The sequence below is a fragment of the Vanellus vanellus genome (assembly GCF_965231255.1).
Source record: "Vanellus vanellus genome assembly, chromosome: 12".
Taxonomy (NCBI): Eukaryota; Metazoa; Chordata; class Aves; order Charadriiformes; family Charadriidae; genus Vanellus; species Vanellus vanellus.
The window spans coordinates 5,292,842-5,311,543 of record NC_138917.1 but is presented as its reverse complement, the minus strand read 5'-3'; the positions used below and the strand labels follow the sequence as shown (position 1 = coordinate 5,311,543).

The 18,702-nt window shown below is 39.2% G+C and overlaps 1 protein-coding gene across 1 annotated transcript in view; it reads right to left on the bottom strand.

The window, feature by feature from the left end:
* Nucleotides 1-3,129: 3,129 nt before the first annotated feature.
* Nucleotides 3,130-18,702, bottom strand: part of WWOX (WW domain containing oxidoreductase) — a gene marked incomplete at its 3' end in the record, with an annotated part of 253,755 nt that continues 238,182 nt past the window's right edge. Inside the window, exons 9-10 of the mRNA XM_082489623.1 lie at nt 4,046-4,138; nt 3,130-3,186 (exon numbers count right to left, since the gene is read on the bottom strand). Of these exons, the coding sequence (XP_082345749.1) occupies nt 3,130-3,186; nt 4,046-4,138 (150 nt within the window). The remainder of the gene's footprint in view (nt 3,187-4,045; nt 4,139-18,702) is intronic.

The following is an 18,702-nucleotide window of genomic DNA, read 5'->3' as shown; positions in this document are numbered from 1 at the left end:
TGGCCTGGTTAGGGAAACCTCTCTTTTCTATTGGGTCTTTCATCTCAAGAGCACCAGCCTACCGTGCAGCTGGGAAACTGCCTTCTCTACACACGGAAAACCTCCACCAGAAGACTCAATCATTCTTATTAATAGATGCCCACAGCATCCTAGAAACAATTCACTTGTACGGCTGTACTGCCCCTTAAACTTCCTCTCCCCTGACAGTCGATAGCATACAGTTTCCCAAAATATGTTTCGTTTTCAAGAGATAGATTTATTACAGCCCTGTTATCACATTCATACCCTTCCTGAAAAGATAAAAATAAGAAAGACCTTACAAGAAGATGTTGTAGCAATAGCTAAATCATAAATGTTTGATAAGGAATGGCTAAATCCAGACAAATAACTGTTCTATCCCACTTTGTATTAGGCAGATAAAGTCATACAGGAAATCAATGTGATCTATTGAAATGAAAAAAAGTCCAGCTTAGGGACTATATGGTATTGCAGAGTATGTGACATTATAAATGGGCTGCTTCCGTAAGTTTTATACAACGAGAAGTTGCATAGGTTTTATTTATTTTTGTGTTTATGAATGTAAAAGCAGGACGTGAAAGTCCCTATTTGTCAACAGGGCAAATGTGGGCAGCAGTGAAGTAGGTGAGTGTTTATAACCTTTTTATTTTCCCACTCTTGAAGGGAATACATAATCCTCTCCAGGGATAAAAGGATCTTCAGTCACCCACTAGCCCAGGGCTCCTTTTCAGCACAGGCTGACAGATGTGCTAAAATTATAAGTGAAGTGTTGTGATGTTGACTCCTAAAGCAGCGATCATTAAGGTTGAAATTAGTATCCCCTCCCAGCCATTCAAATGTTAAAAAGTTCTGACACCAGGCATAATTGGACAACTTTACCTAGTGGGGATAGCGTTACATTTTATCCTACTGCCTTCTTTCTGCCTTTTTCATCCCTGCTCCAATTTAAATGAAGCAAAACAACTTTTTATACATCTTTCACTTACACAAAACAAAACAAAAATCTGCTTATGCAGAAAGACATCTCAAAAGCAGACATACGAGTTCACAACTACACATACAAGTAATATTGTTTAAGGCTATACTATTTCAGCTGACAACAGTATTTTAAATAAGATGCAGTTTAAAAAAAAGGCTGAAGGAAAATATAAACAGATGTCCTAATATGTATTAGCATCTGCTGAAAGAAATCTCATTTGAAAATGTAAAATACACTTTTCTGGCTGTATGTACTAATTAGTTACATGCAGTGTTACCATATTTTAATCTTCTGAAATAAAAGTTTCACAGGTACTGTACTTACGGATACCTGGATATAACTCCAGCAAGTGTAGTGGTTGCTATAAATGGCAGTAAGTGCCAAAAGATATAAGCAATCCACACAATTAGATTTCAGGTCATTTAGATCAGTGTGAACTAAAAAAACATGTTAATGTGCTATACACACTGCCACTTCCTCAAATATTGCTGAGTTTGACACATTAACTAATGGACCATCACCTGATAAATACTGGATGTGTGCGGACGAATGAAGTCTCAGATTGTCTCTACTGACTCAGACCAAGATTTTGACAATGACACAAAACCAGCAGTGCTGTTGCACTATTGCACTATCCTTTTGCTCTGTGTCAAAAGAAAAACGAAGCATATGATTTACCACAGTTTTCTAATAGATCTTCCTTCTTTATTTTATGAGAAAAACTTTACAAGTAGCTCAAGGCCCACATTGTAACATAAAATATGGGAAAGCTGCCTGTGAAACCTAACCAGTGTTTTTTTAAATCAAATGAAATTCAATGTTTGTGAATGCTTAACACTCTGCTATTGAGTTAGATTCGATTTATGAAGGTTGATGAGCACACGTATTTCTGGCATGAACAAAGAAAGTGTTAATACTGTGGCACTCTCATAGTCCTATACTGTACCTGGAGTCACCAGCTTCAACACCCGCACTACGCCCTGGACTTCACCTTCCAGCTGAACTGGGCATATTGCTTCATCGACACTGGGCTCCTGCCCAGGGCTACTCCGCATCTCCATCAAACCAGGCTGGTGTCCTGCAGAGAGCAGACGCACCTAAACTTCTGTCAGGCTGCCTTGCCACGCTCCCTGTCCCCCGTGTCACTCTCACGTCAGGCTACGGAAGACCTACTGGGCTAACGCACAAATCTTGCTCTAATTAGAGGCAGGAGACAAGCTAACGTGCACAACTAAGTTCTGCTTTGGCACTGTAGCACTGCAGTTGAGGTAGTGTGAGTGCTGACCTGACTGAGAATTCTGATAGTTAATGATTCATTCTCAGGGCAATTGGTGGCCCCTTCTGTCCCCCATCATTCCCTCGCCATTCAGCATTATTGAGAACATCGTCTCCAAAACTGCACTAGTAGCTGACCCAGCCGGGACAACCTCTCCCAAACTGCTTTCTCCCCCTTTCAAGGCCGCTAGGCACTATTAGAGGAAAGCATTAACACATTCTGCACAGATGCTGTGCAAAAAACAAGGATAAGATTCCTGCACCTTGGTTTTGAAGATATTCTTCCCTGGTTCTTTCACCTTGAAATTAAGTTTTTTTGACTTGTACTTGCTGAGATCTGCCTCTCTAAGGATGTGGCTGGTCAACTCCCCTTCTGCAACCGCCTTCAGTGGTACCCATCAGTCCTTTGGACTTGCCATAACCTTCAGCTCACCAGAATTTACTTCTATTCCATGCTATTTCTGTTCTCTAACTGTTTCTGTCTGGTTCGTTGCCAAATCTTTCTTTTAACTGTAAGACTTTCATCCTACGCACCCACGCAAAGGTCCAACCCACAAATATCTCTACCCCTTTTCTCTCTGCTCCCGCACTCATTTTGCTGAGCATCTTTGGTAGAAAGCTTACTTTTTCACAACAAATTCAGCCTTTCTTCCTCTAATACTGTAGTCTGTCTATATGCAAATCTTCCATTTAATCCAGTTTATCCTGATTTACTATCAACATGTCAACGCTCACCCTAGGTCAACTTCAAGATAGTCGTTTTCACTGATGACTTCCTAAATTTTCAAACAAGCATTTTCATGCTTTCTTTTATTCTGCTTACAGATCTGCCCACAAGCATTTGCAATATTATCTCATTATCTTTCTTCATAATCCACATTAAAATTCTCCTTTTCTTTGGTATCTAATCTTTTCTTTGGCATCAAAAAAAAAATCATGCCTAAAACAGGGCCCTACCATATTGATTAATATTATCTCATTATATGCTTGTTCTTTTTATCTATCTGTATCCCCAACTTTTGATTAACACTTAAATTTTAAGCAATATGGACTCGGAACAATCTTTTTGGTTTATTTTGCATACTTATTAATATGGCTGGGTCATCATCTGTGACAAACAATCCAGGCACTGCACTAACGATAATTATCATCATCTTGTTGTTCCTTCTTTGTTGATATATAAGCATGTAAACTGGATTTTGTTTTCTGGGTAGGACTGTCAGGGATGATTCTTAGGAGTTCTGCTTGAAGAAGAAACTCAGGCACTGCTAGTAATCGTTTTCAAACCAAGGGTTGTAGTGTTTTGATTTTTTAATGGAAATAAAGGATGGGAAAATTTTGAGAGTAACTGTCAGGAAAAATGGTTTGGAAAGTACTAATTAGAACGACTTTGTGTTATCTTGTCAGATAAGCAGCATACACATAATTTTTTTAGTAAACATATTGTAAGAAAATAAAAGAAAAATGAATTGCAAATTCTGCTTGCATGTGCATCTACACGGGAGCATAATACACCAAAGAGACAGACAGCCTCCACATAAGAGAGAGCACGTGAACTGCTAACTCTCACAGACAAACCTACCAAAGATGCGAGAGTTCAAATGCCGGAGAACCCCATTCAAGAATGTAAGCACCAGTATTCTTCTCCCAAATCTTCATGAGTTGGAGAACTTAAATTATCTAGTCTGATGCCGGATGAAATTTTAATACGTTGCCATGCACTAATTCTATTATTAGGGAATGAAAGGGGAACAGAACATGCAAACACATTACCATGACTGTATAAACCGTATCTTTATTTGGAATAGGAATTATTTTAAGGACATCTGAAGCTCTGTTTTTCTTGCACGAAGCTGAGGTGTGAACCTGAAAAATCAGCAAAAGGGCAAGAAAAGCATGAAAACAAGCTGATTATGACAGTCCTATCAAGAAGAAAGAGAAAATGCAAATGAAATAGACATTTTCTAAATATAGTTTAATTTATAAATAAGACTTCACATCACAGATTTGTTTATCCTCATTTGGTGATAATTGTTCACAGCAGAATATATCAGAAAATTCTATAATAGGAACCACAGCCAGGAAATGTTAAATAATTAATCACCCTCCCAGCCACTTGCATTTCTGTTGATATAAATGACCGTATAATTCCAAACCCAATTATCACTACTTAGCCATTCCATTTTGTAGTTAAAATCCCACAAAATTAAAGTGCATCAATTGTTAATGGTAATAGACCAGACAAGGGATTAAAGATTATTTTAATGTTTATTTCCTGTCAGGAGGTTTTTTTGGCAGGAAGCACTATAGACAAAAAGCTACATTAAGATGAGATTCATACAATGTATTTAAATCTACTAACTTTTTAAAACCTTATGGTATAATTACTTGTTTAATCTACTCGTTCCCTAAAGATGCCAACTTCATTATATCTGCTTCGTAGAAATCAAAATATTCCCTTTAACTTTGCAAAAAGCAGTCAAGCTTACCATAAACACAATTCTAACAACAACGGACTTGAAAAAGGAACGGCCCATACTAAAAGAGAAGGGGAACCAGATCACTACCAGGACTTTTTTGCGTAATATTCTGCTTTGGTTATCCCCTGTTACTACTGGCACTGTGTATTTGCCGACAAGATTCGGTCCTTGTAAACACACTTAAAACAATCACTTTAATACCAATGAAACTTCATGAATTACAGAATTTTTTTTTACCTGCCACAAAATGGTGACTTTTCTCCACTTTTCAGAAAAGTAGTTGTGCAAATGCGTTATATAGAAGAATTGCTTAGTTCAGAGATTACTTTGTTTTCTTAAAATGCTTTTTTTTTATCATAAGGCATTGCCAACAAAACTGATAAAAGTACTTTTTTGCATTAACACAGTGACTAGAACTCTGTAGAACTGGATGTGAGGGCTTAGGCATTTGGGGAGGGGCTCTTGCAGTTTACTGTTTCAATAGGCAGCAAGAGTAGGCTGACTTTGATGTGCTTCAGAAGGGTATTCATCTGCATGAAGTCATAGGCATGCAGCCGTTATCTTCAGTCTTTCGTGATGAAACCATCAGATTCAGAGCTGGCAATAACCGTGCCAGTTATTTTAGGCTTACACTCACATTACTCTACACAACCTCATTCATTTGATTCCAGTCTCTTTTCTGTATAAGCAGAAATCTACATACGTACTAAATATAAAAGCCATGGGGGAAATCTTTGTGTTCTTGCATACGCGCATTCCCTTCCTTGCCTATTCAGCAATACTATCTAATTCTCCAAAATCTCAGGACAATTTACAGCGTAAGAACATGATAGCACTCTGTATCCATGTTCCCCCCCCCCCCTCAGGAAACCCTTACGCTGCATATACTCAATGAAATAGCACACTAAATCATGATACAAATAGCACGGTACATAATCACATCCTATCAGCGACAGATATTGTTTCTTTGTCTGTTTCAAATATTTTGTTAGGAGCACATTTGCCGTTCGGCTGAAGTCGCCTTCCATTCTTTCTCCTCTCTTCCCGCTTTATAGGAGAGAAAGACAGCGGGACAGGTCTGTGGCTGTAACCCTTCGGTGCTGTCACAAGGAAGGGATTTACAGCCCAAGAGATTGCTCAGGAGGGCAGTGAGGAAGTTCCTATCTAAAACCAGGATCGCCTGGCAACAATATCACTAATTTGCGAACAGTGAGTTTATTAAATGCCCAGTGGTGTTAATAACTCAAATGTTGTCAGATGCAGATATTGAGAAAGAAGCCTCTAACTGAGACATACAGAATAGCTGTTCATCCCAGAGCCCGGTTGTTACAGGGTATCACACTGATGATGTATGTCTGGCATAAAGGAGCACTGCAGAATTAAAATTGCTATGTAAGGTACTTTTCCCGTGTTTTCCTTGGTATGCACACATCACCCCCCACCCACCCCCACCCACCCCCCAAAATAAAAAAGGAAAGCAAAACCCACAACAAAGTTCAGAGTCCATCTCACTTCTGAGATTTGTGAGAGCAAGTAGACACGGTACGGAAACCCATTCCATAACCTTTCACCAACATAAAATTTACTGTGAGTAAGGCCCTAAAACTCTATGCTCGGCTCTGATTTAAACCTCTGAAACCCAGCCTCCCCAGAACACTTCCATTCTAATAAATACCTCACCCTGACACGATATGCTAATTACTTGGGTCCTGGGGGAGCTTAAACAACCTCTCCATGAGCAAGCTCTGCCACAACACTCGCTCAAGTGGCAGGACAGGATCTGGCCTAAAGTCAGGATTCTTATTTGGCAGGTTTAAGATGGTATTTAGGTTAAAGACTTGCCAGTCATCCAACCTTCTCTTCCCCAAACACTGCTGTCGTTGCAAAGAGCAAAGCGGGTTCGGTTTTTGGGACTGAAAATTTCTCTTTCATTTTCTACAGTATTCAACGCTTTATCAATGAGCAGAATTAACCTAACTTGTGGAAACGAGACTTCCTTCAAAACTCTAATGTTCTGTATCTCTTATTTCTAAATTGTGGCATTAATAATGGTCTCAGCAGCAAGTGGAGAAAATGTGTGAAATATATGCCCTCTTTATAGATTTCCTGTTTCTTCAATTTCTCTTGAAAAATGGCAGTGCCCTGCCAGCTGAAGTTTTCAGTTTGTTTAACTCCGAGCAAAAGACAATTAAACAACCTACGCTATACGGTCACGAGACTATAATTGTTCACCAGTGCTACTTGTGGCAGCTGCCACAACGAGCAGCAGCAGCGTTTCAGCTTCACTAGCCCAGCAAGCCCGCCGCAGGTTACTGACTATGGCCGGGGCCTCACACCGAGAAGAAAATATTTCATGAGCAAAAAAATTTCCACAGCGTTCTTGAGGTGCTGAGTTAGCACAGAGTAAAATGAAGAGTCTCCATGCTGGACAAGCATCTGGAAGTACAGGGCAGCTTTTAATCATTTTTTCTTAGAAGCCAACAAATTAACATTTCATTCTCTTTTTCATTTTCTCACAGAGTTTCTTACAATTCTCCCATTCTCTATAAACTTTTTTTTTTCAAAATCCCTGTAAGTAATTTATATCCTGACTCTATACATCTTAAGTTATCCGCTGCAATACAGAAGTTTTACGTAAGAAATGATGTATCAGTCTCTTAATAGGAAGTTATAACCACTTGAAGAATGGATGGTTTAGGTGAACGACAAAGATAAATCGAGCCTTTCAAATCCTGTTTTGGGTAGAAATCATTCCCAAATCAGACTGACCAAAACGAATTCCCATTTGAGAGATGTTCACTGCAGTTATGTTTGTTCTCGCAAAGACATTCTCAGAGTTGGCCCTATTTTGACATTTATAGACAAGCGAATTGTAGATCACAGACCGATACCTGCTCTGTCATTATTGGTATCCTCTACTATAGGCTGAAATAAATAAAATTAACTTAGATCACCAATGCACATCCAAAACATTGTGGTTCCCAGTCTAGCAAACGCTCAGGACTACCTGTTGCCCACATCAAAGACAAAAGCGCATCATTAACATCGTTCTCTGTAATGGCAATGCGAGGGAATTCATATTAACGGTTGCTTAAGAGTAATCATTGCAGACTCTGGGCATCAAGATGAGAAATATTAATTTTCCACAACATAAAAGCATAAATGACACCTACATCTCTATGCAAAGCCGACGGAAATCAATTGCCTACATGCAATTTAATTCAAGATTCTTGGTATACCAACATCAAGACAGAACTCTGTATGATCAACAAGATGAACAGGAAAGCTATATTTCTAAGACCACGTGTCATTGTCTAGTGATTCTTTTGGCTGCTTTGGTATGCAAGAAAATATTAGGTTTTTTAATGAATGCAAAAATAGAACCGAAAGCACATGCAAAATGATAATATAATACCTGGACATTAGAGCTTAAGAATAAAAGGATAATGAAATAAATTAAAAGGGAGGGAATCAAACCATCTAATACGATTATGACATTCGACGTTCTAATCTTACTAATATCTGTACTGGAGAGTAAAACAAGTTTTTACTTTAACAAAATTGTTTTCATGGATTTCTGATTAGTTCCCTTGGTTATTTATTTGACAACACAAATAAATAATTGTATATAACCTCATAATCGTTACCACTGTGCTATACTGTGAAATGTGACTCTCTCAAACGCCAGAGCAGATTTCTCAACATATTGTCTCTCGCTGACCTCCAGATCAAGTTTGCTCAGTGGCTGACTAAAAGAATGTTCTTTGGTTTTGTTTTTGCTTTTCTAAATAACTGCTAGCTCTACAAATTCATTATGGAGCTGGAATAAAATCCAATCCATTCTTCCATAGCTATGTTGGCTTAACATCACCAAAGGAAATACAACGCATGTTAGTTACTAAGGTGACTAGTTACAACAGTGATTCCACACAGGACGAAGATACAGTGAGATAAAAGCTGCCAGTTTTATGCGGTAATCCTTCTGCCTAGAAGTGCCTATAGAGAGGCAGCACGCAGGAAAGAGCAGGAAGTAACACAATTTATTCAGCAAAAATACTATGGGGCACAAGTGCTGCAAAAAGGCTTACACATACCCCTGCTGCCTAATTTTCCATTGAGCTAAAATGTACCCGTGAATATTAAATATTTATTCCATTTTTCATACTCTTGCCTTTTCCTCCCTCTGATATTCATTTACTTAATTTCTTTATAAACATTTAGAATTTACTTTTGCTGAATAAATAAATTAAAAGATGAGGAATCTTTGAACAGGCAAAAGGCTCTGGGAGTTTTGCTACTGGCAAAAGGAGAAATTGCTGCTCATGAATGTAATGAGCCAACTACCAACGTGGAAATCTGGCAGAAATCCTGCACTTTCGAAGCACGGGACATAACACCTCATTTTAGCACATACTGTTTTTTCTTACAAAGTTGACTCTGCAAAGTTTTTTTGCAGTTGGTTTGAGTTTCTCCTGTCTCTGTGCCTCACGCAAATTATGACAAAAGTTCATCAGTAATAACCAACTGACATCTTCCCCACCTCTTTTATCGAAGTCAGTGAAGTTTTCAAATCTATCAGATTGTCAAATACATATACATCATCAGACAAGCTAATTCCTGACCATAATCCCATTCAAACTATGAAGTAAATTCACTGAGTTCAGTTTAGTGTATTTTACTCAGTGGAGCAGGTAGTAAAATTTTCTTTCATCCCGGAAGATTTTATTTTATAATTCTTTCATCTGGGATTCCAGGAAACCTTAAGATGTTAACTATCTGACAGAGTTCAAATCAGTGCCAAGCAGTTTATTATAGCACAGGTTTTATTCCCTGATTTCAGGGGACATGGACTTCTGATGAAAAAGGCGGAATAATTCTTGCCTCAGAGTGTAAAATCAAGATCAATTTAGTAACCCACTCCTCTAATACCGTATGTGCAAAGAAATAATTTAGACTCCTAGTTAATTTGAGTATTGAACTGAAATTCTGCAGCTGCTTTCTGCCAGTCCTGAAAACAGAAATTAATTTCAATGACCAAGTCGAATGGAGTGCTGCTCTGTCAGGTAATTAGTCATCGTCTTTTGCTACTCAGGGTCTATCACTGTGCTAATCCATACATAAACCCCAGTATTCCCCTAGTCACTCACAATCTAAAGAGCTGTTTAACTACCTATTTCTCCCATTCAATCCTAACCCAGATATCAGCTGCAAAATGAGCATTCTTTCATGTTTAGCTTTCTTCCTACTATTTACTGCCAGCAGAATTAATGCAACTGATTTACATTTTCTTTTTTCTGTTTGATCAAGTCTGCTGTTGATTAAGTAGAGCTTAAGGGAAAAAATTATACTCCTGCAGCTTTCCTACTTGACTTGCCAGTTTATTAATGAAAGAAGCAAGGATATTGATGGCCCAGAAACTACAAGTGCAGCAATTAAAGGGTATGTCCTTCCAAGCTTCTAATTAAAAAAGAGTTCTTTTGTATTTAAAGATATAGTTTAGTGTCATATTTATATCTAATTCTCATTTCTGCTGGTTTGCTTTTTTTCTTTGTTTATTCTTTTTAAACAGAAATCTACTGGGAAAACTTAGATCAGGCAGAATAAAAAAACTTTCCCTGACAACGATTTCTGGAAGCTTTGTTCCCAAACAACAGTCTTAATGATAAGCCACAAAACCAACCCTGCCCCCCCGCCCCAATCCTTACAACAATGCAATATCCACTGATAACTACCAGACTGAAGGCAACCCTGTGTTATTTTTTCCCTTGTGTACATTAGCAGAGTTTGTCCAACATCAGATTCAAGAAAATTAAAGATTTTTGATAGCAGTCCTTTTGGACTTATAAAGATAACTAGACGCTTCCCTCCTCCTAATACTTTGTTACTTAGCATCTAAATTCTAGATTCACTTTTTTCATGTCAGACATTTACATGAACACTCTCACAGAGTTTCTTTCTGTTTCTTATCTAGTTTGATTTTAGCAATTCCTCCTTCAGAAACACCTGAAGCCGTAACATTGCCAATATTTTGTTACTCTGCTGAGTCAGTCCCTTGCACATTAATGGCATACCTTCAACTTCAGAAATACAAACAGACAAATAAATGACTCCTATTTCTCTCTAGGACTTTTTTGGTTCTATGGTGTGCAATTCATCTGAACTGTGCAACAGAAGTCTAAGGTGTTCTGGCTAAAGCAATCTTTGCGCGTGTGCAGAGACTGACCCCAGCACCTGTGGAGCGAGCGCTGCGGGCTCAGCACAAAGACCGACCTGCCCGCCCCGAGTTCACAGCGCCCTGCACACAACTCAAAGCACATCTCCATCCACACACCGCGTACCTCTCCCAGATCTCTGCACAGCAACACGCTCCTCTCGTTTAGTTACCAGGTGTTTAGAAATCCCTGGGATATTATCTTAAAAAATAAAAGTTGTAGTCGAGCATCCCATACAAGTAATGACAGGGGTTTAATGCACTGAAAATGAGCGTTCCCTACACTGATGCTCAAGAGAGGAGGAGAAGCAAAACATCTTCCTCCTCCCGGCCTCTGTCCCTCGTAGCGGGGAACGGTGCGAACTGCTGTGATCAGATTAGGTAGGTAATCTCGTGATTATCGAATTCCCAAGAGGCAGAGCGAGCTGTGTATTTAAGGACAGTAAGCTTTTCTCAGAGGAGGTACTAAAATGAATCACAAAATTTCCCAGGGCTCCCAGCTGGACAAAACAGCAGTAAACAAGCGTGATTCTTCCTTGGGGCTAACAGGGTGAGCCAGGTTGCTCTCAGCCATCCACAACAGGGCTGTCCACATTTCTCCTTGGGCCATTCTGTTCGCCTGTTCACCTGAGAAACCCTTTGTGGCAGAGGGGGTGGAGTTGTTCTAAGGAACAGAAATTTCTTGATCCCTCCAGTTTTAAGGTGACTTCATAGAAATGATGACCCTCACAAGTACCACTTGAAAGACGCAGAAGCTTTAATCTTTTTCAGTGGAATCGGAAGAGCTCTTATCTCTCCTCTGACCCTTTTCCCCCTCTAGCCTTACACTCCTGGCACCACTGAAAAGTCAGAACCATTAAGTTGGTGTCAAGTGGCTGCGCTATTCATATTCCATTATAGTCAATGACAATTAACAGCGCCATTCAGAAAAGCCAGGTACTGTATTACACAATTGAAAAATTGATCTTATCTGAGGCTCAAAAATCAGCAATGTTCAGCCCTCAACTCACAGGCAAAAAAGAAGAAAAGTAAAAAAAAGAAAAAAAGGGGGGGGGGGGGGGGGGAAGTACTGCCTGACCCCAGGACCACACAGCAGACAGCCACGTGCGAGGCTCAGAAACAACCTGAAGGCGGCCAAATCTCTGCATGGATATAAGTGCTGAGTTTTATCATCAAGCACAACGACGTTAGAAAGAAGAGTACAAATTCAACTGAATGCTTGACGATCACCTTCAAAGCTGTTATTGCAGGCAAAACACAACATCTTAGCATTGCTGACGCATCAGAAAACCTTTGCGTGTGTCAATTCCAAGCTCTTTGCAGCACCCGCCCACAGGCAAGCGCCCCTGCACCTACAGCATCATCTTCATTTCTAGTACTAGCACTGAACATCTATTTTCATGAATGTTTTTCCTAGAAATGAGCGCAGACATATCTCTCTTCGAATGAATTACTGAATGGATCCGAAAGGAGAGGATTAACAAATAACTCTCTACTTTGGAAACTGAGAATGTTTTCCTGTGCCGGTGAATCTCAGCATTAACTACAAACCAGTACAATAGTTGATTACAGTTTATTCTATCTGCTTGAAACCACAGGGGGAATTTTAGATAGCAAAACTCAATTAGCTAGCTTGAATGTAACTAAAGCACCTGAGCTAAAACCTTTTCACACAAAGGATGCATTGCAGAATCAGGAACAGCTCCAGCCCACCATCACCCTCCTGATTTTTATACCTCATCTCAGAGGGGTTCCTCCATGCCACGTGCCCGGGGACAGTGGCTTTTAGCAGAACCCAAAACCAGAGGAAGTCTTACTGAATCAGCAAACACAATTATGTCACTTATATTCCCCAATCAAGTACCGACTAACTCCCACAAGTACTACTTAACCTGACAAGTCCACATCCTGGAGTGGATTGCAAGATCTGTAGCGTCACCACTTTAGTTCAAGCACATAACTCAAACACTTTGCAGCCAGGTGGGAAAAACAACAACCAAACCAACAGCAACACCAGTATTCTTCCATTTCAAATGCTGAGTCCTAAAAACTCCATGACCGCACAGACTGAGGGAAGGAATGCGCCACTATGTGCAATTCTGCTTCAGATTGCTGTTTTCCAGGACCGGTCAAGTCCTTCTCAGAGCTGGGCCTCTGTGACGAATTGAGGTGTCTTTGATTTTCCCCTCCCTTCACTCCAGGTATAAGGTATCTGTACGAAATACCGGAGAGTAAGGCCTTACACACCTTACGCTGGAGACCCACATCCAAATCCATTCTAGTGGAAAAAGTGACAGCCCCAAATCTCCCTTTGGTGCACCTGGAAGAGAACAGCTTGTATTCTACCAGACGTTTCACCCGATGCCAAGTTTTCCTGGGGAATCAGGAACAGACCAAGCACAGAAATCATCTTTCTCTGTTCATCATTTTACTTCACAGAATACAATAAGAAATCATCAGCTAGCTTCAGTTCTCTGGGAAAAAGTCTCAGATTGTTGCCTTAATGAAAAACATAGAATAGGCGCAAAGCCACTATAGTTATACTTAAAAATCAATACTCCCTATTGGTCTTATAATTTGTGTACCAAATATCTGCTTTAAAATGTGCTCAAGCCTCAAAATAAAAGCTAGGGGGGTTATAACTCAGGCTTTTAAATGTTTTCTACAGTTTTAATATTTGCAAAACAATGCAAAACGTTATATAGGATTCTCTGCTTGGCAGTGAGACTCTATTCTATTTTTTATTTCTTGTATCGAGAGGTAGAATAAAATTCCCAAACTGCTCCAGCGCAATTAAAATGACTTTTATTCATACAGTTACCTCTATGTCCACCCTAAGCATTCCACAGTACTAATCCTTTTAGGCCCTGATCCAGCAAAGCACTTTACCGTGTCTTATTCTTAAAATTACAAGTCTCCCCACTGATTTCAATACAGTTATATTAGGGATGAACTTGGCCTACTGTAGCCAAAATAATGTTAAAAATACAGTTTAAAAAACAAGCAAGGAAATTGAAAGCCTAAGAGACTTCAATATTTCTCTGTTTTAAAGTAAGGCATTACTAGTGTGCATTTGAGTTCAGCCCAATAGTGGGCTATTTTTGTACAGTTAGGCCAATTCAGGTAAGGAGCCTATTCCTAAATCTGATGCATTGATTTCAGATCTAGGCGGTTTCAATAAGCTTCTTACACCCAAATATTGCAAGGACAGGGACATAAAAACGTCAATTACATAAATAAATCTGTAAGTATTGATAAAGGCCCAAAATTAAATAAACCCACTTCACTCTTAAGAGGCTTTGCAGCTGATACAGTTGTAAAACAATAAGAAAACCATCATAATTTGCATTTTTATAGCTACATTCATCAATAGCTCAAATATTTATCACAAACACCAACCCATGACGGGCAGGAACTGGATGATGGAATAGCCGTGCTTTGACTAGAAAGACACTGAAGCACAGCGAAGAACACTTGGCTACAACCAAAGCTTCTCAAACTGGTTTAAATAGTCATTGTCTTTGGCTACTTCTTTCTGCCTTGTTTTTGCTGGTGCAAGAATTTATATGAGCATGCAATGAACTGGATCAGGAAACTCATCTGGCTGAAATATAAACCATCGAAAAGTGCTGACTTCAATGAAGAGGGCAGCTCAGGGAAGCAGGAGCCTGAGACTGCCGAAGACAGCATTGCCCCAAAATAGACGTACATCAAACCGCACGTCCTGAGGCTCAGAGCAGCAGCCAGAAGCAGAACCATGGATGTCACCAATTTATCCCTGTAAGCCATGAGGGTATACTGGGATGAGAGCCACAAAACGGATGGGGGACGTTTCTTGGGTGGCTTCACAGCACAGCATCTGATCGCTGTGGAGAGACAACAAAATTTCATTTGCCAAGGACGGCAAATACCCCAAGCAAGAGCACTCTACATGCAAAATGTTTTCCAGTGGCTTCCAGATTGCTTCTCCAGCCTTATCAGACAGCCTTCCTAATTGGCTCTCAACAATATTTTTAAGCGTGTGCTTTACCACCATTTAAAGCAGTGCACATGAGAGAGGCTGAATACATTAGGTAAATGAATTCCTGTGGACATCGTGAAGGGAATAATGCCCTCCTATTTGGTTTATCCCGTACTACAATAAATGTGGTTTTTTTTTTTTTCAGTCAAGGTGCTGCAGTAACCCAAATGATAGTCATATTACACTTATAAAAGACAACTTTAAGAAAGATCTTACTGCAATAAAAGTGAGGATTTTTTTCCCTTGGCATCCCAGCTTGCCATAGAAATGAGTGAGTTGCTGAATTTCTGCCAAGTATAGATGGTTGAGCATGCTATTAGATTAGTCTGTTTATACAGAAACAGCCAAAAATAGGAAACACACAGAAGCTATTAAAGATATTGTCCTGTGAGGGAAATATTTGAATGGTTTTGTTACTGCAACTGGGAAATAAGATATGAGTCAGTATTAATGTGATAAAGAAGTTAATGTGTTCTAAAGCAAACAGTTAGTTTCTTCAGCTTGTCTCTGAGTTGACAATAAAATAAATGTACAGACAATTATGTAGGGTTGGATGAGCCTGCAAGTAAGTGCATCCAGCTTAAAGCTCAGCGCTGCCAGTGGGTTAGAATTGAAACTCTGTTATCAAGTAATGATATGCTAACCCCAGGTAGTCTTCAAAGAAAATGGATGATTCAAAACGCCATGCATCACTGAGCTGGTGGAAGAATGGTCAATAGTGTTTAAGCTATTTGAACTGGTCAAAGAGAATTTCATAGAAAAATTCCTTTGCCTTGACCATTTTGCAATGGATTTCCGAAATTCTTTTCACTTTTGACATAATCTAATGAAAAATAAAACCACTTTTATTTTATTTTATTTTATTTTATTTTATTTTATTTGTAATTACAGCAGTGGCAATATTTCATAGTGGATTTTACTGGCCAGCACAGAGAAATTTGCCTGTCCCGTGTGTGACACTGAGCATTCATTCCTAAGCACAGCCACCCACAGTCCTGATGTCCTGACCTCCTTCTCCCTCCCTCTTTCACACAGTAACAAACCTAACTAATTCTTAAATGACTGCAATGCCTTAAAACTTCTAGCATGAAGTAAACAAAGGAACAGGCTATTATATTGTACATATATTTTATATCTATTTAAATAAAAGGTGCACATATTTTCTCTGCAGTAACCCACTTCTGCAAACCCGAAGACCCCATATACCATTCCTTGAGGGCCAACACATTTGACCAGTGAAGAAGAACAAGTCCAAAGCTAAATGACTGTCCTGCTGAGAAATGCCCCTCTGCGGTATCTTCTTTTTTATGGTGAGAATGCCCTGGGCCAAGGCAAGCCTCTTCCCTGATCTCAACTCACTCATTAGGACATGAGAAGAGGTGCAGCATCTTAAAGTGCACACAGAAACTTACACTAGTCAATGCAGAATAAAATTTTGCAAGTACGCAGAGGCATTTGATTACCAGGAGCCTCATGACTTCTACACTGGTGGCTCAAATCCAGAGGGATTTGAAAACTGGCTTCAAGTCATTCTGCCCGAGTTGGGTATAGACAAAGATGAGGCACAGTGTTTGGAAGAGGAAGCAGCTGCAGAAATTCTGTCAAGGTACCACAGTTAAATATGTTCACATTGCAGAGACAAAAAACTGCAGGTGGTATAACGATGCTGACAGCACAATTTAAGAACTCTGCAATAACTAGCAGCCAGATCTTGGAGTCGGGCTGTTCCCTGGCACTCATCTACTCAAAACCAAGTCAAGCTGTTATGTCAAGTCTAAAGACTGTTAGTGGTTTTGAGGCCTTAGTTGAAATTTATCTCTGGGATACGTATAGCTTTCCACTGAACTCCGCAGAAACCAGGTTTGTTTATTATTTCTTAAGCCTAATTCCTTACTTCTGGCAATAGGAAGCATGACTTACGTTTCCCCTGACACCAATCAGATGAGGACAATATTGTTGCCTTTATGCAGAGGACCCTCCAAAAGTGAGGGGATGAGTGGCATTTCCCTTCCTCAGCCTGTTTCCTTTGTGAACATGCAGTCCATTTCTAGAATGGGAATCTCTTTAGCCAGAAAATAAATTTGCAGCATCCTTTCAGTATCTGTGGCAATGTAATCCCAACCTGAACAGTTTAGAGCACATACTGCTGTTATATATAATACATATTACTGCCTGTGTTTAAAGCATATACTGCTATTGTTGAGACAGAACACTGGAGTCTCTATAAACAAACAAATTCAATTTATTACTTGTTTGTGATTGTGCACCAAGCATCTGTATTTTGAAAATGGCATAAGCTAACTGCAGAGACGCAGCAGTCACTCTGAAATGAAACAACAGACACAGGAAACGTAATGCGCCTTTAAAGATGTATAGGAGGTTTAAAAATAGAGAACTTCCTTTTTTCAGTAAAGGGACAAAGTAACACAAAAAGAGAGTAATGTGTTTGTGCTTGGAACTGGAAGAAGAAGAAGGAGCTAAGTAAGTTTTACTGGCCCCACGTCTCAAACCAAATGGAAATCTTTGAAACAAAAGCACCTCTCTTGCTTCGTTTCATTTTCAAACTGCAATGACTGAACAAGACAACAGAAAAGTTTAATCTCTAAAACATGAATGCTGAAAACAAATGCATTAGAAAATACCAAGCCAAAGCTGTGTTGGTGACACAAACGTGAAAAATGGAATTGAAATAAACTGTGCCAGAAATCTATTTCTAAAAATATGTCTTTACAGTACTGATATTTATAAATTTGACATACTCTAAAATTTAGCTCACTAAAGATTATTTCTATGCAAATATGCATTTCTCAAACCCCATAAGCGTGCGAAAAATCCAAAACACATTTCTTGAAAATCAATTTCTGTGCAGTACAAATGTATCAAGTTAGAGGCAGCGTGCTGATAAATATTAAAAAGGTCTACATTGTGCAAAATGAAAACTTATAACAGGACACAGTAGTACCGTGCAGTATGTAGAGGTTCAGAGAGAACATGAAACAGCCCCACGGTTTCAAAAGGACTCTGTGGTCTGACATTAGTCATTTTGGTTCTGATAAAGGATGTTGTAGAAGGTGCTGCCCACATTATGCAAATCACTAACCACTTAATTTCCTTCCCAAGTGGTGAAGCTCAAGCGTTTTCCCTGAACATACAGTGCTCATTTTCTTGTAACTCTGTGGTTTCTTTTCAATAGCCTATGAATGCCAGCAAGTAAGGAGATAGCAGTAAGAAACTAAGAGGTTACTCAATGATTCCAAAGGTTACAGGAGTGCTTTTTAGATACAGATCTGCACATAAATTCTAGACATCCACAAAGCATTTTTACTTCTAATAATACCCCATTAGCTGCTTCCATTTCAAAATGCTTGGATAAGTCTCTCTCTCTCTGTCCCCCCTCCCCACCACCTCATAGTTCAAGAATTAAATATAGCTCACTCCTGGGCCATTTCTAGCCTGAACTTCTCTTAAAAAGAGATTCTACTCTTCTAAAAGCGATATACTGCAATAATGTGTTATTTTTATAGCAGCTAATTTTGTGCTGGAAAATATTTCAGGTAGAAACTAGTTTGATTTACAAACAGAATCCAGTTTAATCATTTCAACAAAGGTCTTCGTTTCCCTTAAAATGTACTGTTTGCTGCTGCAAAAGTATATTTGAAAAAATCTACATAAATCATAAACTGAATAAAATATAGCTAGTACTGAATGACCTTTCTTA